The sequence below is a fragment of the Argiope bruennichi genome, chromosome 3 (assembly GCF_947563725.1).
Source record: "Argiope bruennichi chromosome 3, qqArgBrue1.1, whole genome shotgun sequence".
In the NCBI taxonomy this organism is placed as follows: domain Eukaryota; kingdom Metazoa; phylum Arthropoda; class Arachnida; order Araneae; family Araneidae; genus Argiope; species Argiope bruennichi.
In genome coordinates, this window is record NC_079153.1 from 138,006,779 (window position 1) to 138,033,111 (window position 26,333).

Consider the following 26,333-nt stretch of genomic DNA (forward strand, 5'->3'; position numbering starts at 1 on the left):
TGTAGGCATGTCCGAGTTACAATGCTTCAAATTTAAATATCATGTTTCAAAGCAATCTAGACATTGTCATGGATTTATGTATCAAAATCAAATAAATCAAATTAGATTTTTACAATGTAATAAAAGATGAAAATCTGATGATAGAATTCTCATTTTTCCTCAACTTTATAGACGATATGGAATATATAACTATAATCAGCATTCCAATAGTATTGATATACATAATAGTTTTAATAGTAATAATACGTTCTTATGGTATTATTATATATAATACAACAGTATAATATACCCAAGTGTATAAGTATAATACATCCAAGATTAATATATATTTGTTTCTCGAAAGAGGCGAATTTTTTTTTCATCCATTTCGTTGATCGAGGGGTCGAAAATGTTCACATGTTCGAGACATTCCGGTTTTTTTTATTTACCTAATTAGGTGACGTATTTTGTTTCGGAACCCGTTGATGTCTTTGTGAGCATGACAGTGAATGAAAATAGTTTTAACTATCCTCTTAAAATGGTTTTAAGCATCTTGGCAATGTGTTACATATTTGCGTAAATTGAAAGTTAAAGATGAAAAAAAAAAAAAAAAAAAAAAAAAAACGGAGTTGCAAAATATTATTAGAAATACGCTTAAGCATTGTCAGATGAGTCATTGGTCAGCTATAGAAATGGACGAAAAAAAAACCTTCCAAATCTATTTTCTCATAAAACGGTTTTTGCACTATCTTAAAACTAAAATTTACAATTTTGATGATATCCCTTTCAGCTCTATACAATACATACTTTATTTTTAATATTTTAATATTTATAATAATTCACAATTTATAACAATTTTTAATGTGACGATAAAATTCTTTAATCTCTGAAGTAGGATCTGCCATCCTTTCGTTTTGATTTTGAATGTACTCTCATCTGTTTCGGTCTTGTCAAATAGCAAGATGAAATGTCCACATCAATAATCAACGATAATCGGAGCGCAGTTGTCAAAAGCGTCTTTTTGAAAAAGCATTGAATTCTCTCAACTGATTCTGGATGCACGTGGAATGGAGAGACAAAATATTCCTGTGACTTTAAATTCGTATCTCTTCCTTTTTTCATGCGAAAGCTCTTATTTTACATGGATAAAAAGGAATTTCTTTGAAACACCTCGTTTATTTTTTTTATCTAGAAAACCTGCATTATTTTGAAACGCATGGAATGGATTTTATTGAGAAAAGCGTAAGCTTTTATCAACTCTCATTTCTGTTTTTATTTATTTCGAATATAGCATTCATAAAAACATTATTAAAAATGCAGAAAAGATTCTTTAAAAATAACAAATTGACTTCCCATTAATTCATGATTAAGTTTTAAATATTAATATGAATACTTCTTGGTATGTTGTCATGTGCTTTCCTCTTCTGACCTTTTGAAAATGTTATTGGAGCAAAAAATAATTTTTATAAATTTTTGAATGAATTTATTTTCTGAAACTGTATTGTTCATTGGTGAAAATAATTTTTGATATTCTGAAAAATCTATTTATTTTTTGCAATTCATTGAATGTCGAGAATTTTCATGCTCTTTTCTGAAAATTATCACAGCTGCCTTTATAAACTATTTCGAATTATTGTATTATATAAATACAAACATATTAAAATTTTTATAAATTCAATAATGAATCAGAAAAGTGATTTTAACTTTCAGTTCGAAATTTATTTTTAATGACCACATTTTTCTGAAAACGAGACCCTTTACTTAAAAAAAATAAAAAAAAAAATGTATTTTCTCTTTAAACTTTCCTTCTTTTATTTTGTGAAGTTCAAACATTGAACGTACAAATATTATTCAATATTTTATATTCCGTCGTAATATACATTAAATGGTTTTTACTTTCTATTTATTTTCTGCTCAAACACAGATGAACGGTATTAAGCATGTTTCTTATAATTCGAAAAATGAAGAGGAAATGTCCATCATTGAAACTCCTTATGAAGCTTATAGAATTTATTTATGCAAAATTTAAAGATGAAATTAAAATATTATGCTTATGCAAAACGTTTCAGTTGACACAATTAAAAAGAATCTGCAAGTGTCGGTACAAACATAAAAAAGATCTCAAGAAAAGTGACGAGTTGAAACAGATACTTTCGCAATTGCTGTAATAGTGGCTGTCAGTTATGAAAAAAGAATGAATTATATCAGAAAGACGACATGATCGTTAAGGAAAGAATTGTGGGAATGTCCGAATTGAAATTCTTGCGATCATACGTCATTCTTTATGCTGAAGATTGTGCAAAGGTTCAGATGTTATCCAACGATAATATTAATCACAATTTGCAATTGCTTAGCAAGATAAAACATTCTCGGTGACTGTACTTCAGATTGATTGTTCTGTTTGGCAACTGAAATCGTAAAACAATAGTCTCCAACCAAACTTTTAAACAGGAAATTTAAACAGTCTTGTCTCTATTGCAAGTGGCCAGAATTGGACCCCCCCCCCTCCCAACTTTCTAGCTGAAATTCAGATAAACTTTTACAATTAAGTTCGGAACATGAGCAGTGAACACACAAAAATGGGTGACCTTCACTGATGATTCTAGATTCAGGGTTACGATAAAAGTAAGAGAAAGTGGGAATCTGTTTTTGATCGGGAAACATCACGGAACGACATTATTTTCCTTTAGGAGAAATGGTGTTAACAAGAATCCTTGTTCTTACGTGATTTGTTACTATTCAGCATGCACACACCTTCAAATCATATTCGTTAATGATAGGACCGGTGGACTCGGCAATATCCCACAAAAATGAAGTTAACCAGCATGTGTGGTCATTTTATAATTATCTTCCCTATAAACCTCCAGAATCACGGTCGAGTCCGGCTCAGAACAACAAAAACTGATTTATAAGCTATTAATGAAATTAAATAGAATGATTCACAAAGCTCTGTTATTGTGGATTTTTTTGAACTTACAACTCTTACTAGTTGAAATAAATGCACAAATTGCGCCGCTGCTGACGTAACTATAGAGTTTATTAAATTACAGGAATTCTAATTCCATTTTCAATATAGTTGAAATTTGTGAATGTGCTTTTTTTACTTTTGTAGTTTTGATTTAGGTCATAAACGTAAATATTTTTCATTATTTTATTAATTCTTATCAAATTAATAAATTTACTATATTTAGAAGGTTACATAGGCGGAAGTCGTTTTTTTAAATAGCTTTCCATAAATTCACATAAGAAAGAGAGAGCTGCATTCTTTTGCCTACAGATTAATGCTGAAGTTCTAATTTTAAAAAGTTTTATCAACAAATTGAAGCGAGTGAGATTTACGTCCAAATATAGTATTTAATTTTTAAAAGCCTTCTGCATGATCTGCATTTCTGATACTCATTAAAAAGGAGAATTATAAAAATGGAAAGTATTTTTTAGAGAATTTTGAAATCTGTTTAATTTGTTTATGTGGATTGAAATCTGGAATTGAAAGAGTCAGAAACAGAAAATTGATTTTCATTCTCAAATTACATTCTGCACGATACTATTCTTAAAGAGCAATAACAACTGTGCAGAAATCATTGATCATGAGTTTAAGGGAATGAGTCTGATATCACGTTAACTATATTGATACATTATTAGGACCCATTAATTACTTGCAAAGAGTAGACGCTTTATAATTTTGGTCTAGTATCATTCTAAAATGTTGAAGAAAAAAAAATGTCGATCAAAAGGGGATGTACCGACTTCAGGTCCGTTTCTAATTATGAGCATTGTCATAAGCAGAAATGAAAACATATATAATTGAATATAATTTTTTAGCATATAATTTCTAATTTTAATCAGTTAAAAAAAATATTTTAAGCAACAATTCTAACAATTTAGTTCACACAAAATAAAGACAATTTTAACTTGTATGAGCACGTGATGCATTTATGGGAAAATGTAGCGTTTTTATTTCTTCAGATCAGAAGGTTGCGAGCTCAGATCACGTCCGGGGCACCAGTGGAGAGTTTGGATATTTATGATCTATGTATTAAATGTCTTCCCAAAATTTAGTTCATAATGAGAAATAAACTTGTTTACATTTTCATATAAAAATATTTATTTTAATCAAAAAACATTGAAAATATCTGAGAAAAGGAATAGATATAAAAAAAAATAAATGCTGGAGAAAGTAAAAAAGAATTTGTATTGGTCACAATGAAGCTGTTGTTTAAGTAGAGATAATAATACAATGAACGATACTAAATGAATAAATTAAAAACTATGCAGTCAAACAAGCAATGAACGAATTAAAAAGATTTTTTAAAAATTGTTTCATTGCCAATCCGTTACACTATATTATAAAAGATTTTAGATCGCTCCATTGATCGTCTGTCGATCAATGTAGATACGAGATCAGTTTCCGGAGTTTCCAAAAGATTGCTTAGTCTAAAATGACGAAATTGTTTCCTTTAATTCCTTTAAACAATGATTTTCAAGACTTTATGACTCAATAAGATTTGGTCGTAGAAAATAGAAATAATTTTTAACTTTTTAAAAAAAGATGGAGTGTGAAAAATATTTTATTTAATATGATTCCTTCAGGTTAAAAAGCTACAAAAAATTTAGATTTTATAATTTTTCAAAAATACGTTTATTGATAATGAGCATTTATATTATTTTTTTATAATAAAATTACTTTACTTATGTCTTTTAATCCCTTTGAAAGCAAAAACTAAAAACTGAATTTTTTTTTATGAATTGGAGAAATTTTTATTGAATAATTCGTTGAGATATCGCATAAGTTATAAAAAATATTGTGGAGTTCATATTAAACTTCATTGCTGAATTCATTTATTTTTTGTAATGTTCATCTGTTTTTAATTAAAATGTTTCATTTCAGCAAAAATCTTTTATCCATTGATGTTTTATCGCATCCGTTTCGATTGACAGCTCACATTTTAAGGAACTGAGGGATAATAAGAGATACACATAATACAGAAGAGTACGGCGTAAATTTTTTATAATACTAGGAGATCTTTGAGTACCAAAATTTCAAACTTAAAAACCTTTTGAGACCAAGTGACATCAATTGTGTCATTGGAAAGTGAACAAGCATTCATTCTGGAGAATCAGCTGGTCGCCAGAAACGGCTAGTTGTAGCTAAAAATAAAGATGATGATCATTATGTTATGATTTCATCTTTTTCATTCTATAAATAGGTACTTTAGAATATAGAATTATGGAAATGGCAGTAGCTATCTCATTGAATGTCTTCAAATCTTGAATGCTGTTTTAATTTTGTTATTACTACTGTCATTTTTATACGTTAGATGTGAGTATTATTATACGTTATCTATTAATAATACTCAATCTCTTATTCATTAAATACGTTAGATGTGAGTAAAATTATTATTAATTAAAATAAATTATTATATGTTACTAACAATTAAATTATTATGTTAGATGTGAATTATACGTTAATTAAATGATCATACGTCAGATGTGAGTTTTTTGCAATTTTCTTCAACAATGAATTATCGAGCAGCGTAATCTCTTTCATTGTATAGTTATTAGTTTTTTTTAATTGATTCGATGTTGGTATGTAGCTCGCATTCAAATATGCCAAGAAATGCAGCTATTTTTCTTCTAGACCAGATATTTAAAAACTTTTTTTAACTCGTGTCCTTTGACGACTCTTTTCATTTCTGAATGCCCGTCACTCTCCTCCCCGAAACATTTCTTCTCGTGAAGAAATTTTTTTAAAACATGAAGGGCTTGGATTATTTTAGAAATCCAGGGACTCGATAACTTAATAGCATTGGTCGGATTTACTTTTTATTTTGCATTGCGTTTCTTATCATTCCACATCTCAAAAAATAAAGAAAGATGGAAGTCATTTTTTATGATCGTGTGATTGATCTCACAAGTACTCATTCTGATCATTAAATAGCCAAACGTCAGGTGAATACCACTTCATTTTTGGGATGCCAATTATTTTTATTAAAAGTGGGTTAAAATGAAGACTGAGGGAGAAATGGTATCAAGTGAACTGTGAATTTACTCATACCACGAGTGTATTATTTCATTAAGTTCTGTGTTCATCAAAGTATTAAATATTTTCTTATTTTAACACTGAGTCTCGAATAGAATACGGTATCTTGAACGCCAGATAGTTGATAAACATGTTTGATATTTAATAACCTGCTAAAACCAAAGCTGAATTTAGATCTCCCTTTTTTTTTTAAGCTATTCTAAAAAATGCATGGTTGCTATTTGATTAGTTTCAATGCATGAGACGTAATTATACAGTTTGGAAGCAATAAATGAATTTTGAGTTCAATCGTCGAAAATGAATGCAGTTTGTCTTATAAAAATGAACATTTCAATTGTTAAAGCAATGGTGATTTTTGCATCCATTGTCGAAACCGAATATTTCTCAAAATACGAATCCAAACATTCGCTTGGATTCGTAGTGTAAAGACGAGCCCATCAGCTTTGGAAAAGTAGTTATGGTGAGTCTAGAATGTGCGGTTCAACTGTGAATCGCACAAATGCTGCTGGAGCTTCCTGTTTTAATTCCGTGCTTCAGTTCATAAAGTGATTTGAGACACTGCTGACTTGGATCATGTATTCAATGTTGTGATTACTGTATGTGATCATTTTTTCTGTACTTGATTCATCTTTATGAATCATTCTTTCAGCGATCATTTGCGTTTTTTAGACTTTGAAATAAAATACAGTTAGAGATTTTGATTGTGTACCTCCCAAATGATTTGCTCATTGCTTATTAATAAGTATGGGTACAGTTGTATATTAAGTTTCAAAGTAAATCGATAAAAAATAGATTCTTGCTTGGTTTCAGTGCTAATGAATCGTACGAATGATTTTATTTACGACTACATTTCCCTTTTATGTACATGGTTTCTAATTTTGATTAATATCTCATACATCTGTCATTCCATCAAAAAATATCGAAACATTTTAATGAGCTACTTGAACTGATTCATCAGATTACTTCTCAACAAGTATCTGGGATTCACTAACAATTCGGCTATAAACCTCACTCTTTTATGCAAATTCATTAAAATTGTTTCGGATGACGTATTGACATGATTTTGTTTGACAAGATGTTAATAAATGAGAATTTCTCATTAAATCAACCGAATTCATTTTATTTTTCACTTTTTAATACGTTATGGAGTGATTTGTTCATCATAGTATAATGAAGTAGAAATTTTGAACGTTTTTCTTTCTACTTCTAATGTGACTCAAATTTGATATAATTCTACAATTTGGATTATCAGAATCTACGAGAGATTTCATGAAACCTTCAATTCCGATCATCGCAATCGCAGAGCAGTAGGCTGTCAAAATTGATTAGCAATTCTGAAGCTGAACCTGAATTTCATCCATTTAAGAATTTCAGATGTCGTGTTTATGCAAATCTCTATTGACGAATTATGCCTAACATTTGAAAAAAAATTATACTATTTGTATCGAGTGCATTGAGGGAATAAAACAGTCAAATTCAAGATTATGATGTAAAAATAAAGAGGCAAAGAAGAAAGTAATTGCAAATTTTGCTAATCACTAAAAAAGCGAATGAAGAGTAAATTCATTCTTGTTTCGCGAATCATTGAACTTCATCCTTTCCAAATTTACAATATATTTGTGCAAAATCATCTCATTCCAATATTTAAAATAAACTGAAAAAGGAATAGAATTTCATGAAGATATTACGCGTCGTTTTTAATATTTATCTATCTGCGCCATTTAAAAATGGAAATATTTAATACTTTAACACAGCGTTTCTCAACCTTTCAGTATTTGTGGAGCAGTTTTCAATTATAATTTTCATCTCGCCCCCATTTAGAATAAAATGTATACAACAATAATGTATATTGAGTATTTTGGATTCTGTTTTTATATTATTTTTAACTAACTGCCAAAACAAGAGTAAAAGCGAACCAACGTTGGCGAGAAACCTTATCTTGCATTTTAGACAAGCCGGCGGTAAACAGATGAAGCGAATGAAAGAAGGGAATTTAAATATTATATTTGAAATGAAAGCCAAACAGGGAGATAACGTTAAAAGAATATGAAAATAAAAAAATTCGTTAATGAAAATTAACCTAGACGGAGTGAGCTAAATTTAGAAACTCGGAATACATTTTTTCGAATAATAAAAGAAATAAAACAGAAGCATGACTAAACAAAAGTGAAAAAAATAACCATTGTTTGTGGAGAGGAATCCACACGACCTATGCTGTCTCGAGCATGTGCGGAGCAAATATTTTCTCATAGGAAGAAGGAAAATGTTCGATAACTCAAGTTTCAATTCCAGCCAGTCTCATTGGAGTCGGTCCTTTTATCGCTATCGAATCTATCGTGAATGTGTATGTTATATATATTTTCGTGTTAATTGAATTCAAAATATTAAATATTCACGGCAGTAGATTTATGCAGACTCATGGATAAATTTTTAAGCGGAAGTAAGCAAGCATCAGACGATAGTCAAACACCAACAAGTACAGAGACGAGCGTGGTTCCGAAAATAAAATCAAGAAAATATTCTCAAGAATACTTACATTTTGGGTTTACCAGCGCTGATGTAAATGAAGAAGACCAAATGTCAATATTAAATGCTTTGTCTTATGGAGTTTGCCATTTCTCCGTATGGATATACGTCTTACATGACTCACCCCTTGGCTTTTCAATTCTTTGAGAATTTCTTCCTCTTCATCATTAAACATTTCTCCCCAGGAGATAACTCCCTTAGAGGAATTTAAAGAAACGCGTGGAGAAACGGTGATTTGGATATCAGCAAATGGTTTCAATTTCATTATTTGTTGCGATTGTTTCAGGACAAAACTTCCAATAGCAAGTCTCCGGAACGAAGTTTCTTGGTGCTTTTTACTTCTCCGATATTTCCAGTGATGCTTTTTTCAACTAAGAAAGGAGATACCGAAAGAAAAGTCTCATTCGTTTTGGAAACTCTTTTCGCGAGAAAAAAAGTTGGAAAGATAGCTGTCATTGAGTTGTTTGAAGCAATTTGTTGCCCACCTAAGGGAGCAGATTTCCGTTTGCCCATACGACATTGGTAGAAATTCAGGTCCGACGGCACCGCCCACCACGAAGCCCAACAAGGGATGGTAGCCACTGGCTCTGGGCACTTCCAGCCTCAGTACTTACCATAGTGCTAATCAGTTACCTATACGCTCGGAGTTACCCCCGGGGACAGTGACCACCCTTAACACCAAGCCCAAGGAGTAACCCCTTCGCTTGATCCCTAGCAGGCTAGCCACTCAGGTGACTAGGAACCAACCGATTGATACACCGGGGACCACAGTGCACCACCCGTCTAATGGGTCGCCACGCACGGCAAACACGTAGGGGTATTTGCTGTCCATAAGAAGCAGGAAGCAAACAGAGCGGCGACAACTTCTCATGAAGAAGTCCCTCGCCTACCCTCGAGAGAAGGAAGGATCAAGCAGACAGTAAAAGGCGTAGGGGAGAGTAAACATAAAGGGAGTAAAGATCCCTGGGTACCTCAGGATTGGGACACTCGTACTCACCTAAAGAAGGTGAGACCCCGAGGGGGTAAACAACATTTGGAAACGCTTCATAGTGAGTACGTCAACAAATCCAGAGAATTTTTCGAATTAAAATTAAAATCATATAAAAAGCAAAATTCATTTTTAAAGAAACTTTGTCTATGAATAAAAAAAGCCTTAATTGCATCTTACAAAGTTCATATAAAATAGCCAGATGTAAAAACCTCACACCATTAGTGAAGAGCTTATTTTGTCAACAGCAATTGAGATTGTAAAAACTATGTTTGGAGATAATTTTTCAAAACAATTGCAGTCCTTACTTCTTTCAAATGATACTGTTGCTCGTCGAATTGGCGATATAGCCGAAGATGTATTGTGCCAGCTTTTCTCGAAGTTGCGTGACACAGAGAAGCTTTGGCTTCGAAAGCGATGAGTCCTTGTCTGAATATTGTGTTAACTACGATTGTAACCGTAGTAAATTATAAAAAAATGAGACCCCTGAAATCGAGAATCTTTTCCACACTTTGTAAAGACATGGGTTTCAGTACATTCAGCATTACTATATTATTGCGAGGCAAGATGATCAATGCGTGGGAAATTTTTTCAACGTGTTTATGAATAAAAAGAAGAAATCGCCAATTTCCTAGCAGAAGAAAACAGAGCGGACGCCGAGAATTTTCGCGATGGTTTATTTGTGATGAAATTGAGGAACTTGGTCGACATATTCGAGAAATTAAAAAACTTGAATCTTCAACTCCAAGGAGCAAATACTCATATGTATGTTGGATACGAGTGATAAAGTTAATGCTTTTTGTAGAAAATTGGAATTGTGTAGCAGAAATTTAAAGCAAAAAACCTAACAATGTTTGTAAATGTGGATGATTGTACTCAAACTTACAAGGCTGAAGAAGAACATGTTAAAGTTGTTTTGTAACCATTGAAAATCTTTTAGCCATGCTGGTAAAGAATTTTAAAAAGTATTTTCTTGCTGACGACAAACTGGTAGCAAATTACGAGTGGGTTAGGGATCCATTTCATAAGACTACCGAAGGACTCTCAATGGATGAGGAAGAAAAATTCATAGACTTCACGATAAGTGGCGAAACTAAAAGACAATTTAGTAATAAATCGCTATTTGAATTTTGAGCAGGAGTAAGGATGATTTTTCTGCACTATAAATAAGGACATTTCACATTCTATTACCATTTTCAACATCCAACTTTTGTGAAACTGTATTTTCTGCTGTGGCTTCTTTGAAGACAAAATATAGAAACAGAACTGAGAGTGGCTATTTCTAATACTAAGCCTTCCTTCAAAAAATTTTGCTTTTCAAGACAAGCCCAAGAAAGTCACTAATAATTATTAATTTTTTTTAATTTAGTATGTTTTGATTAAGTAAGTTTTGATTTAGTAAGCTATTTTACTTTAATAAGTTATTAAATATGTGGAAATGTATTTTGTATTCTATGTGTATGTGTGCTTTCCTTTAAGTCAGTTAATTAATTTTTTAAAATAATATTTTCTCTTGGATATTCTCGCCCCCCCCCCTCTAGTGTGCTCGCACCCCCCAGGTTGAGAATCGCTGCTTTAACAGAATAATCCGGTAGTTATTCTGAGTACATGATCTTATTTATAGATTTATTGTTTCCACTTTGGACCTTTATTCCGCTTTTTAATTGTTTTAATGTTTAAATTTTATATTACGAGACTTAGAAATGCTAAAAGAGAAATTCTTTGCATTTTTCTTTTGGGCTGACTTAAGCTCTTTCATTTTCTTTGTCATTTGTTATTTTTAATAGAATGAAAGGATGAAAGACGCATCATGGAACTTCACTTGAAACCGGGGATTGGGATTATTGCGCAACGTTCATTGCGGAGTGACTCGGAAGCAGCTGTCAATAAATACTCGCTCAAGTAATCCTTTAAAATTCCATTACGCACTCGGTGGATGATTATCTTAAAGTGATGTATAACTGAACATTGCTAAGCCTCTTATGAAAACTACGATTCTCTTTTAATTCCATTTTAGACCTTATTTTCTCCCGCATGCCTTATAATTTTGCATAATGAACAGTTTTCTCTCTTTATGAAGATGTAGGAACACTTTTCTTAGGCATGGGCATCTTTTAAAACTTGAAAATTTTCTTGATATCAAGTATATCAAGATTATAATTTCCCTGGTTTAATTTATGTATTATAAAAATTACAGATAAGAGAAAAAAAGGAGCCATCCAACATTATTCTGTTTTCAATCATAGAAAATGAAAATTAAAAAAAAAAAACACGAAATTTTAAAGGTAGTAACATATATTAAAAGATGACGTGCTTAAAATGTTAAAAATATATGGTAATCCATATATTTGAAATTGTACAAACTTTAGAATTTACTGTGGCGGCACCCTCTTTCGATGCCATTAGATTCCGAGGGAAAATAATTATTCGGAGTACATATTTTGGTTAATATGCCATCGGGAAATATTTGATATTTTGTGTTTAGAAGTTGTTTCCATATTTAGGTGTGTAAGGTTTATATATTCTTTGGACGTCAGCAGTAGTTTTTATTTTTGCGATGCTTTAAAAGCATCTTTAAGGTTTCAATATTCGTGTTAAAATAAAATGGGTCGCTACTTCATGTATGACAATATATTTACATTAAAAATTTCTGGGGAAAGTTTTGATTCTTACCCGCAAAGAAATATTTAAGAGCATAGAATATTTTTCTTAAATTGCATCTGAGCTTGAGCCGCCAGCACATTGAAGGCGTCAAAGTGGAAAATTTTGTTGTATGAGCAAAGGGGGAAAAAATGAAAATATTTTTCTATTGTTGGAAAAAAAAATATCTATTTTTGTGTTAAAATTAATATTATGTTGACAGAGGGAGAGAGAAAAATTAACTGATTTTTATTCCTTGCGCTTTTTTCTTACAAGTAGGTACTATTTTTATCATTATTGCTTACTACTCGTAAACCTCTATGAAATGAGGCAGCAGTTTATTTTGTAAGCACATAAAAAATTGTCTAGATTTTACTCCATGATAAAAATAAATTAGTTTTTGTACATGCATTAGAGACAACTTAACTTTCTTTACTAATGCGAAAGAATTCATTATATAAAAACAAGTATAAAGATGCATGTTTATTAGAGACGGTGGAATGCAAACTGCAGAACATCATTTTAAATGTGTATTCATTTATTCTACATATCATTTATTTCCATGAATGTTGCGCTGTTTTAATATTGCGGTTTTTAAAACCATTATTCATTCCATATTTTGCTGCTCCTAATAAGAATAAAAAATTCAAAGCAGATATAATTATAGGAATAATTATTATTTTGTAAAATTATAGGAATATTCTAATCTATTCGACTGCAGAAATAATTATTATATTTATATAATTATGAGAGTAATTATTCAAAAGGATGTCTCTAAGAAGTATACAGCTTAATAATCGTAGATTTATTTTAGATTGTGTATTTATTTTGTATGCATTTTTGTCTTCGTTCTTTTAAGTTTGAAATTCTTTTCAAAAGGATATAAGAATGGATATATTAAAGCTTTTAAGAGAATTATTTGACGAATTTTCATATGATTTTCTCGAATTCATATAATTATCACATATTTTATAAAAAGAAAAGTCACTTATAATCTCTTGTTCTCTTTTTAAGTGTGAAATCTTTAAAAATTAATTTCATTTGAAATTATGAGTTCCAAAATAGACTGCTTATCAACAGAAACTCTTACAAAACTTTATTTTCCAAGAAGTTTCTTCATTTCGACATTCAAATGAACTGAAGTATTTATTTGATCGGCTTCTATTTTTTATTAGCAAAAACTGTATAAGTTTATACTTATAAAAGTAGTTGCAAATTAAAATTTCAATAAACTTGAAAGTATCAAAATCCGTCTTGAACCATTACAGTTATTTGAAATCCTTTGTATTCGCATACGTAGGGGATAAATGCAAAATATATTTTGAATCCAAAAAATTAATATTAAATACGTTTTCTAATAATCTTTTAAAGTCTGGTTTTTTATTCTATTTATTATTATATACAACCTTATAATAATTGCAATTACAACAGATTAATTTTATGAAATTGTGACTTTTATAATAAATATCGAGTACATAAGCAAACATCAATAAGTTTAAATATACAGAAATGGTCCTTTCTTTATTTCAGATTTTGGAGTTCGTTATGCATTCAAGTGGTGATAAAAAAAATGTGAAATAACTAGGAAAAAGTAAGTAAAAAAAAAAATAAAAGAAGTGAATTAATTAAAGTGAAAAATTGGTTAATAAAATAATTTGGTCAGCATGCTTGCAAAATGAAAAGGTTACAATCCTATAAAGTATTTATTAGGAAATAAAATTCCCATTTTCAGTCATTTCTTATATTTATTTTGTGGCATTATTTAAGTCGTCGAGTAAAAAATTCTGGCTTGCATCAAGGACAAGAAGTTGTCCTCCACATATAAAAATAGTGACTATTATCAAAATAATATAGGAAGAGAAAGCATCTTTTGAAATTAATGAAAAATGTATTTATGTATTTTTACTACATTACAACAACGTAAAAAAGGATATTTGTTTCAAGAAATGCATGATTAATTGCATTTGAATGCCAAATAAAATACTATTGACATTTTAAAATCGTTTAAAGGACAATATAGAAAACTTAATATAATGGAAAGACTCGTCGGAATTTTCTGAAATTTTACATGCTCCCATAAAATGATCTTGTTCTTCAATTTATGCCCAAATTTATATGTTTTAATATTTAAATATTTTTAAATTCTAATTTTGAAATTTTTTTCGTATATTAAAAATTTTTTAACAATAAAATTGTGAGCAAAATGTGTAGAATGTCTTGTATATTCATAACTAAAAGAGTTCAACTCAATAACTGCATTCTTTATTAAGATATGAATAAAAGTTCAAAATTTTATTTTGACATCAGAATGTCAAAATTTTGTTTTATTTCGAAATGAATAGAGTCAGACTAATGAAATTTGGTTTCAGAAAAGAATTTTTGATGTTTCAGTTTTGAAATTTGATGTGAAAATGGCTGTTGCTATTGGAAATTCTGTCATTTTTTCTTATATCAATATATAAATGTGCCCTTATAAAATTTTTCATTAAAAAATCTATCAGGAATTGCTTTCGAATAATTTATACTATTGCAAGATGAACGTTGCCAGAATAAAGCTGGGGCTCCATTTTTTTCCTGTGACTGTACCTTATAGAATATTTGTTATTTAAAAGTATTCTTCATTTTAAATTTAAATAATTTAAAATTACGATGTACTGTTAAATACTTATGCACACACAAAAAAAAATTCCAAGGCTCTCCGGCATTACGAAGCGTATATCAATTTGATTCCTTTTTTGCGTATGTCATTTAAATAAAAATATTCTATAAGGTACAGTCATAGGAAAAAATCCCCTTTTTTATTAATTTTTTTTTTCAAAATGTGGCAATTAGCTATAAATTTGATGATTTATCTATCAATCTAAAAAAATAAATAAATAATCTTAATAAACCTCTCGTACGATGCATGCCTGACGAAATTCGATAGAAATAATAAAAGCATTTGTTATTCAGATTCGATGAAGATTTGGTGATATTTTTCTGCAGTTATTTTTTTTTATTAAATATTCCAGTAATAATTTTTAAAAAAAGAAAATTCCAGCAATAATTAAACTCATTTTGCAATACTTTGTTCTTACTGTTTTTGTTAAATATTTGATGTGTTCGTTTTCGCAGCCTCTTTATTGAATAACTTCCGCGTGGCTGATTTCTTAAAAAGGGATGTTCCAATCATTGACTTATGAGCCGAAGGTTGCTGCGTACGAGTAACGTGCTCATATCATCAAGATGTCGGAGAATCAACAGAAGACCTCGAATCGAGGCAATAACATTTTGCGCAATGGACGATGACTCTTCTCGCCTTGTTGCTCACTGGAAGCGAAAGGATAACGCCAAATTTTGCGAACCATTCGAGTTGCATGGGATTTTTGGCGGATTGGTACCCAGAGGAACAGTATGAGTTGAGCATATGAAAGTAGGGATTACTGTTGATAAATATTGATTCTTTGCAACTCTCTAATCAAGTCAAAATGAGCCAGGAAATATTCCCATAGTGATATTCCCTCTCATGAAAAATATTAGTGTTTGAGTATTAGTGCAATTAATAGTGTTTGTTGAAAGAAGAGTATGAATGTATTCGGACGCTGATGTGTTGGAATGATGGAAGAATAATCCATAAAGTTATTTAAACATGCTACTTATTATATGTAATACTTATCTTGTATGATATCCTCCAAGTAGAAACTCGAAAAAAATTCTCTTATGTCTATTTTTCTGCTTTAGGGAGAGAATTAAAACATTATAGATTCAAAATCTGATTTCATCGAAAATCGTATATTGAATGTTTTTTGAAATACATCTTTTAAGTCCAATATCTTTTCTTTGAAGTGGTGTAAAAATTATTCAATCAAAAATGTTCTTCATCGTCTGAACAAGGTTGATAATTATGAGGTTTATTTCAAAATAGTTCATGTTTAATTCTAAAAGAGGATGCTAATATAAATAAAATAAAGTCACTGATTATTCCTTTGAGATAAATATTTGATGCCATAAATTTATTTAAGTACACTAATTCGTTTCTATTTCGGCACGTTATTTACTGTACGCCTTTATAATTATAATTTTTTTAGAGATAGATTTTATTTAGAGACAAAATTTATTTCTGGTAATCGAGCATTTTTTTTAAAAAAAGAGAGAATGTAATTTGTAAAGTCAAACTAGTGAAGTATTAGAAAATTATCTGTTTAATTATATAAATATGTTATATAACCTTAAGGGAAATCGTGTTTTTTGTATTCTTTATAAGCAAATTAGATCTCTAAAACCGTAGTTCCTGAAAGAATTACTTCTAGAAAAAACTCCAAGAGCTAATATTGTATTATTCAAAAAATCAGTTTTTATCAGTTAATGTTGCATCACTAATATATTTCAGAATTTTTCAAAAGTTCTTGTTACATTTTTGTTATCCCCAATGATTAGTAAAACAGTATTGTAAATAAATAACATTCATTTTCTGAAATATTCTCAGAACACACGAGTTTGTTCCGTAGCTATTTAGCTTTTGCTCTTCAACACGTTTTTTATATCGAAGAATTGTCAATTATTTTCAAAAAGATTAGTAATTAGATGAATTTCTTTGTTTAAAAATTTCTATCCATATATATATATATATATATATATATATATATATATATATATATATATATATATATATATATATATATAACTTTTTGTAATTGCCTTAAGTGAAATGAAAACAAAAATGTAATGAACCCACCCAAAATACATTTAGAATGAAAGAAAGTAGAAAAATTCCGAGTTAGTCTTTATTGATTTAAACCATACAATTGAAGCTGATAAATTCTTTGACATCCATTCACAAATAGAATTCGAGACATATATATATATATATATATATATATATAATGGGATAAGCAGTTGACAATTTTCTAATTACTTTCTTTTTTTATTTTTGATTATCGAAACGGATTCACAGGCGTCTCAAAGAATTTTAAAACACAACTCCTCGAAAATAGATACGACGAGCTTTAAGAAACACATTTTTTCCTCCGCTCTTTTTCGTTTTTCCGTTATGTACAGAAGAGAAGACGATATGCATTTTATGAAGCTCTGAATTGCCTCAGTCCATGACGCGTAAAGAGAATCATTTTAAACCGACGCTGTGGGACATTCAAATTGACACACAAAAAAAAGGTATTATTCTTTGGTTAATGAAACAGATAAAAGATTCATTTCCTTAACCGAATCGTAGAAAAACATTCTTAGAGCCATCCTTCTTATCAGGGTGGCTGTATTCCATGTAATTCGGATCCCATTCTTCTTCAGGGCGTTGCTGCTCTATTGGGTTCCAAAATTCAGGACCGTACAGACCTGGGCCCCTTATGTTTTCCTCAGATGAAATCACGTCTTCCTCGGGATCTTCATATCGAACCAGGGTCAGCTCCTGTGGGTGCCCGGCCTCTCTCTTCACTCGACTCAACCCCTTGTTAGACTGATTTCCTTGCAAAGCGTCATCAGCAGACCTTTTTCCGAAATGAATCATGGCATGGGCACGTTTGTCTTCGTCGATGTCTCTCTTACCGAAGTGGATCATGGCATGGGATCCCTTACGGTCTTTCTTCCCAAATCGAAGAAGGTTGTGTTGGCGCTTAGCTTCCATCATCTCTGGACTCCAGTAACCTTGCTCAGCTGCTTCGATTTCATCTAATTCGTCATCAAGATCTCGTTTCCCGAAATGAATCATGGCATGAGAACCACTCTTCCTGGGGCCATCTGAATCCCTTTTGCCGAAATGGATCATGGAGTGGGCACGTTTTCCCTCCCAAGCACCATCATCATCTTCCCGTTTGCCGAAGTGAATCATAGCATGAGCTCGTTTATCTCCGTAACTACCTTGATAATCATCTGATGCGTCATCTCGTTTTCCGAAGTACATCATAGAATGTCCGTTTCCCCTTTTTCCGAAGTACATCATGGCATGGCCGTTGCTTCGTTTGTCCTCTTCATTGCTTTCTTCAGCACTGAAGGCGTCGCGGCCGAAGCGGATGAAGCTGTGACTGTCTGGTCCACGCTTTCCGAAACGCATGATGGCGTGACCTCGCTTGTAGGATGGATCTCTGTTGGGTCCCAAGTAATCCCAGATGGAAGAGTCGCCTTCAGCGCGTTTGCCGAAGTACAGGAAGCTGTGTCCCTTGTTGCCGCTTTGCTCATCTCTCTTTCCGAAGTGAATGAGACTGTGACCAGATGCTGGACGCTTGCCGAATCTCATGATGTTATGCTGACGCTTTCCAGATGCGAGGAGTGGGATGGAGTCAGACACATCTCCACCGCCTGTGAGAGAAAGAAGCAAAAGTAATGATAAGTGAAAAGAAATGTCGCAGTTAAAATTTAAAAGTCTTTTTTGCTCTTAGAGAAATTTCTGAAATGTAATAAGAAATAAAGCTTTTCTGTTTACGATTGTAGAAGAAAACTTTAATGTACTGGCAAGTTTTACAATCTGTCGTTTGTTTTTCTTATTCATTAACACAAAAAACGAGCAATAATAAGCAATATTATCGCTTAATTATGTCGCCGCTTTCACTGAACTCGCATATAATGATCAATCGATTGTACTGATCAAAATAACGTGGAGTGGATCTTTAGTACGTATAAAATATGATAGTTCTAGTGATCAGTAATTTGTTTGTAGTGATTCGTTTCGATGACCGAATGGGAAATCAAGGCGACTATGGAGTAAAAAACAGATAAAAACAATTTCCTCCTGGTCATCATCTCCATTGAACTTTTTCTCTCCCTTTATCCTCAGCAGTGTTCTGCCTCCTTTCATTCAGGCTGCGGTGACCTGGTAGTAAATTCTCGGCTTCAGAACCGGAGAGTTGCAGGTTCGAGTCCCAATTCCGCCGAAGAAACGTCGCGTAAGCGGATCTGGTGCGCGTTAAATCCGTCTCGCTGGTGTGGTGTGGAAGTTTGGAAAGGGGTACCAGCTCAGGTGTCGCCTTCATCATCTGACCATGGTTTAAAATTACGAGGTCCGTCCCAAAATTGCCCTAGTATTGCTTTAAAAAAGAGATGCTAATATAAACAAAATTCAGCCTCCTTTCATTCAGTGAGCTAACAGTTATAACCAATGCATATTGTAAGTTTTACGATGATAAAACATCACTTCTGGGCATGAACGAAAACAGAAATATTTTTAAGAGACTACAATCATCTTCCTGGATTAAGGCAGCTGGGGTACTGGAAATATTTCCAACTGTTGCTTAATTCGTTTTTGAAACGGAATCTGTATATATGAAGAGCTACATTTTGACGGAATGAATGAATGAATGACGTAAGCAAAAAGGACATGAGAAGAATGAAATACTCGCTGAGGGAGTGATTTCTCAAAGTGAGAGATGTATGAGGGACTGTCAGAAGAGGAGAGATGCATGAGGGACTGTTCCAATAGTGGACTGAATCTTTCTGATGAAAATTATTCATATGACGAATTTATCAAACGAATGCTTGATAATCTAAAAAAATATGTAAATCTCGGCAACTTTAGAAAAAGCGATACTATACTCACTCATAAGCGGAAAAAATTAAATGAAAAAGTATCTATAATGAGGGAGAATTCAATGTCAAAGAATGAGGAAGAATTCCGGAAATGCCCTCATTTTTCAGCGTCTCACCTCTCAGCGAGATAGAATTGTCGAAAAGTGGGACACTAAAACGAATAGCACTGTGGCATATTATCTATCCTATGGAAACAGCAGCTATTTACATGTTAGTAATGGGTATGACTGGCTCTTAGTTACTTTTCCAGCTAAGTATGTAGGATATTTTTCTTAGTTATCTTCTGGGTTGCGTGTGCCTTTTGATTTTTCTGCGCTTCTCATGGTCTAAATTTATAAACTACGACTTCGCATTTGAAAACAATGAGCCTAAAAAACTTCAAGCTCATTTTTTTGTTGTTGTTGTTGTTGCGGAAAATGCTTTTCTTTTTTTTCTGCATTGTTGAGCACGCTGCACACGACGACAGCCATGATTGGACCAAGAAACTGGCCATAATTGGGAAATAAGAAGATAAACATGTAAAGGATGAAATATTACTTGATATGAAGAAAGGAATGATGGAATGAATGAAACGTCAGCATCTCTTTCTCATTTGCGAAGTTATCTCATTTATAATATATTACATATAATATGTTGAAAATAATCGAATTTTTATGTTTGAATTTAAATTTTTGTCACGGTAGTCTTTACTCTTATTCAAGTATTTTATGTTCTGTAGAATAACATGGTTTGAAGAGAAGTTGCAAAAGTGAGTTTTTGATGAAAGGTGAAGTGAATAGTGTCATTAAGCGTATATAAAAAATGCCAAGAATATTAGCACACACCTCTATGGCATTTAAAATTTGGACGCATATTTTTGCAACATCCATTTATCATCCATGTATATTTTTATGCATAATGAATACACCCATTATAATTGTAGGACGAAATTTCTCCCAGAATTTTCCTTCATTTTTAAAAAAATTATTTTTACAACGTATTTGAATCATTCCTATTTTTCTTATAGATTTGCATAAACATTGCATTTTAAACGTACAAAAACAGGATATAATCAACCTTAGAATTACTTTGATAAAATAAATAAATATTATTAAATTATTTTGAATGAATTAATATTATTAATTTATTTTGAAACGTTATAAGGTAAAAATCACAAAAAACATTTCGTAAAAAGCAATGAAAAATCATAGAGATCCGTATCAAATATCTCAAAAATTTACTTTTAAAAAAAATTATTCAGATTGCTTGTTTAAAAAAATGAAAACCGTTTCAATGATACTCCACTGATACGCACGAGTGATTTTTAAGTGGTTTTAAATGATCACGGGAGCACTTCCATTACCGCAAGCGAAGAACTATATCAGCAAATAATATTGCCTTATTTGACGTAGTTTGCAGGCATTTCGAATTCAGCATCCAATGAAAGAAAAGTAAAACAAGCCGAATTTAAAAGCCTGGCTCATTCATTTACAATGGATATTTCTGCATTTATTTCACAAACATTTCAAGCTCTGTCCGATTTTGAAACGCATAATCTCCTTTAATTCCATTATTGTTATTTGAAAATTAGTTTTACATTCCAAAAGAATTTTTGTTTTCATTTGTTATTTAAGAACATTATACTCAAGGCACTAAAATTTTACGAAAATATTCATCCTATGGCAGTAGATAAATGTATTTTGAAGAGTAAAAAGTTGCCACTTTTAATTAATTTTTGGCTTTGAAGTGAATATCATGCATGCAAAATGAAATTTTAATATTAAACACAATCAATCCATTTATTTTAAAATGTTCATTTGGTATTCTTAGAATATTTAAAGATATTTATTTTTTTGATGAAAAACGATAATTCTCTACTAAATATAAAATCCTTCTATGTTTCATTTCTTTTAAAAGGCAAATTTAAAATAGACTTTTTAATATGAAGTTATGTATTTTTAAAGGGTAAAAAAATCGTTTCATTTCTAAACTCTTTCTCTTCATGCAAAAAAGTGATGTTCTTTTAAAAGTGCAAAAATAATTCTTGCCAAAAGAGTACATTTATTTCTTCTATGAATATTTCAAGATCTAAATTTCCTTATGGTTTTGTTCTAAGATCTCTAAAACAAAAACAAACAAACAAACAAAAAACCACTCTCTGAAAACAAATTCTCTATTTAAGAATGTAAACTAATTTTATTTTCTCGGAAATATAGAATTATGTCTGATACTCATTAAGTGAATGTTAATGAAATACTAAAATATATTCTTTCAGAAAATACCATTTTTGAAAGAATATATTTTAGCATTTCATTAACATTCACTTTTTTTTTTATTCGGATCAAACTTGAAATCAGGAATACAATCATCATGAAAATTTTCTCAGTTTAGTAACAGTCTCAAAATTTATAAATTGTTTGCAAACATAACTAAATTAATACTCATATTAAACAATTGAATTATTTATAATTAAGACAGTCAATTGATAATTCATTGTTTTTCAATAAGATTTTCATGTATCCAATTGAATCACTTTGAATACTATTGGAAAAAAGTATCGAAAAAGAACTTACCCTCATAATTAACAGAAATCATGAAATAAACATAAATTAGTTAAAAATATAAGATATTTTGTAGCAGTGTTAGAAAGCCCTTATATAAGAGTTTGACCTTGGGGGAAAATATGTTTTAATTGTCTTGTCATAGGTTTTCTTCTTAAATATGCTATTTTTTATTATGTGACACGAAACTCGTTCAACGCATAGGTAGAATGAAATTACACTCATGTCCATAAATTAAGGATAATTCAGAATCAAGCTGAAATCGAACTCTTAAATGCATATATCACTAGTAAAATGACTACACACATCTTCAAAAATCTTATGCAAATTGCAGGAAGCCACCAGATGACATCGACAGTACGTCACAATGACGAGAGTGTAAAAGAGTGATGTATAAGGAATACAGGCAAAGAAGAAAAATTGCTCGCAAGCGCTTTATAAGCCTTTCAGTGGAATAACCGCATAGTTATGACACAAGGGACGCATTTGGATTATTTTTTACGTGGTAGAATTATCGGCCGTCTGGAATGTGGGCGTACCCAGCTGAAATTATCTGAGGAACTTGGAATCGCCCAGAGTGTCATCTTCGGGGTTTGGCAACAATTCCAAGATAATGGTAGTATGAGTAGACGTTACAGCACAGGTCGCCCCCGAGTTATAATGAGGACCGGTATTTGGAAGTTACTGCCAAAAGAAGCAGACAGAGCACAGCATCAGACCTGTCTTGTCAGCTCTCTTCAGTCACTGGTACGACAATTTCAAGGCAGATCGTGTACAGACGCTTAGGTCAGATTGGTCTATATGTTCGTTGGCTGTCAGATGCGTTACTGCAATTCACTGTCGCCTGCGGTTAGCCTGGAGTAGAGAGCACGCATTGTGGACACCGCAACAGTGGGCTTGTGCGATGTTTTTCGACGAGTCCAGATTGAGCTTGCAGTCTGATTCTCGCCAGACTTTCATATGGAGAAGGTACTCGTTACCACAAAGAGAACATCATTGAACGACACCGTTACGGTGGTGCTCGTTTGGGGAGGAATTATTCAGAGTTTCAAAATTTACCTGCATGTTCAAATTGGAACCATGACAGGCCAAATCTATCGGGACGTCATTCTGGAATAAAATGTACGTTGGTTTCGGGCGCCATGGATGCAGAATTCGTGTTTATGGATGACAACGACCTTCCTCACCATGCAAACATCATAAATAAACGAATGCGACATGCGATGGAATTCGATAGGAGAATATCACCCGTATGGACTGGCCAGCATTCTCACCAGACTTGAATCCAGTAAAACATGTGTGGGACATGCTTGGCCGATGAGTTGTGAGGGCCAACCACCTCCTACATGTCTATCGGAACTTCGGAGAACATTGCTTGATGAGTGGTGTAATCTTCCCCAAGATGAGATCGATCATTTGAAACTCAGCATACCTAGGCGTTGTACGGACTGTATTGCATCGGCTGGGAGACATACTATGTATTAACCATCATACCAACCATGTAATATTGGTTTTTGTAAATGGTTTTTTTTTTTTTTTTTTTTTTGTAATTTGCACGAGGGTGCAAAAAATCAAAATTTTTATTAATGATATTAAACATATAGCATCGTTTTTGCTCTTTACCTTTTGTTTAATAAATAGGCTTTACAAATAAGTCTCATTTGTTTTGCTTCCGACTCTTTCTTTTCCTGAACTTGTATTTTCCTTAATTTATGGACATGAGTGTAGAACAATAAGTTCATAATGCATGTTGAATTTTCAGAAAATTGTCAAAATTCAAATCAACATAATTTGTAAGTTAAAGACTCAGAAAATGAGTTCATTTTATTTCAATGGAATCACTGATAGGAAAAAGCTGCATATGAAGATCGAAACTCCATGAAGCGAAAGCTAAAGCTATCTCATTTTTTGTAAAGAGCTCAAACAAAGAGTGAATTCTTGACCCCAAACTTTCCATAACGTATCATTCTTAAGTCGAATTGGCACTAAAGAAAATTTCACAACGCAATAAATTCCTCTATTGTTGGAATTGATCTTTTTTTCGAGATTGTTGATTGAAATAGAAAGGTAGAAAAATCATTTTCGATTCTAAAATCAAAGAAATATTTTTTAGCATTTCATTACATCTAATGCAGTCTTTGGATGCGTCAAATGATAATAAACGTTCATTCTGAGATTATTATCCACAATCTGTCATTTCATTCGCCGATTTTAAAGAAATGATTAAGCTAAAAAACCCAGATGAAAACAAGATTAAATTTATTTTTCCTTCAATCCAAATAAATGTCTTATTTGGAGGACTTCAATGAAAAAGAAAAAAACAAATTATTTGTTGGAAAAATCAATGACTTTATTGGATTTTAAACGACGTTTGTCTTAACTTAGTTTACTTCGCATTTTTTGTTGTATGAATTTGAGAAAATTTTGTTGACAAATTCTTGAGATATTACATAAATTAAGAAGGATATTCTTTAGTGCCCATAAAGTTTAAACGTTCAGTGACTCTGTTTTCATTAATCATATTACAAAAAAATACTTTGTTTCAGTAAAAAATATTATTATATTAATTGCGGATTAATCCCTTCCACTTTAATTTAATGCATAAATTCTACGGGAGCTAACAGAAAATTAGAGAGATACATATTACGATATGACTGAAGGCCTTTATAATATTATGAATTAATTATATGACTTTCAAAATTTGAAGTTTTAAAATATTTTGATGAAGAAGCTATTAAAGCAGGAATTGCATAAAAAATTTAATTGTTAAAATTTTAACGAACATTAAGATTGGTGAACCGGCTGGTCGCCAAAGGCGGCTAGTAAGAACTAAATCAATCAAAAAATAGTTCGTCCAAAATTCACAACTTTTTTTCAAAAGTTTTATAATTTCAATTGGACATTAACTAATAAAAGGTTAGTAATTCGATTTGTAATACTAGTCTTACTAGATCGTGACAAAAGTTCATTCCTAATTGTTTCTCTGAGAATTCTTACATCCTATATATTTCAGCCAATAAAATAAAAATTTGATATTATGTTCATGAAAATGAAATACTGAAAGGTAGGCAGTTCTTTACAAGCATCTGGTTTCTTCGTCATTCTTCTTTAAAGAGAGCTCTGAATTAATGTCTTCTGAAAGTTTTGTCTTGATACACAGTGTACTCACGGAAAGTTTTTGCTTAAAAGAGCCAAGTATCAGTCATGGGCTTTTTGTTCAAAAGTACAATATATCAGTTATGTCCCACTACTGCTATGAATGTTATACAATATGTTACAAAACAGAAATTTATTTTCCCAAAACCCAAATGAACATCCATTAAATAATCTTTATAAACATAAAAAAGGTATTTGAGATATCTTAAAAGCTTATCATACATATGATAATGCAGTTCGTGAGAATCAATTGAAAGGAAACAATTGAAACACCATTTCATTCAATTATATTACCATGCAATTTAAGAATTTCTGAATTTTCTGATTTTGAATTTTTCTTTATTAGAGCAACACATACCCGTATTTTGACTTCATTCTTGTTCCCCATTTTCTTGATTTTTGGATCGCCAATCGATCTTTTATGTTAATTTTTTTACATTAGTCGTAGCATTTCCAAAAAATTTTCACCGTGTTTTAATTTTATGCAGTCTAAAGAAAACCTCGTTGTTTTTTTAAACTAAGATTTTGACAAATGAATATGCAAGTGTTGCATTCCTTCTTAATCGAATGCGAGAAGAGAGATGCTGTATGCTGTCTCTTTCGTCCACTGACAAAGTCTCTTTGCAATGGGTGCATTTCAAACCGTGGTCAACTTGATAATGAGCTAAGATAAGCGAGTCGCAATATATGCAGCATAAAACAGACTTTCCGATAGATTTCTTTCGCAACGGAAATGCTTATCTAAAGCTTCCACTCAGCAAAAAAGCAAAAAAAAAAAAAAAAAAGAAGAAAAAAAAAAAAAGGACAAAAAGAGGAGGTGAAAGGAATAACGTCGTTCAATACTTATTGCACCCAAAAGAAAAAGAATGGAAAATTATTGTATAAATGTGATATCATTCAAGAATCTAGATAATCAGTTTTGCTATGGATATTCATTGAGAGACGGCAGCAT

At 31.4% G+C, this 26,333-nt stretch overlaps 1 protein-coding gene across 1 annotated transcript in view; it reads right to left on the reverse strand.

The window, feature by feature from the left end:
• Positions 1 to 16,930: 16,930 nt before the first annotated feature.
• The window catches only part of LOC129963629 (protein PRQFV-amide-like), a 103,475-nt gene continuing 94,072 nt past the window's right edge, over positions 16,931 to 26,333 (reverse strand). Inside the window, exon 3 of the mRNA XM_056078110.1 lies at positions 16,931 to 18,461. Coding sequence (XP_055934085.1) covers positions 17,368 to 18,461 — 1,094 coding nt within the window. The 3' untranslated portion in view covers positions 16,931 to 17,367. The remainder of the gene's footprint in view (positions 18,462 to 26,333) is intronic.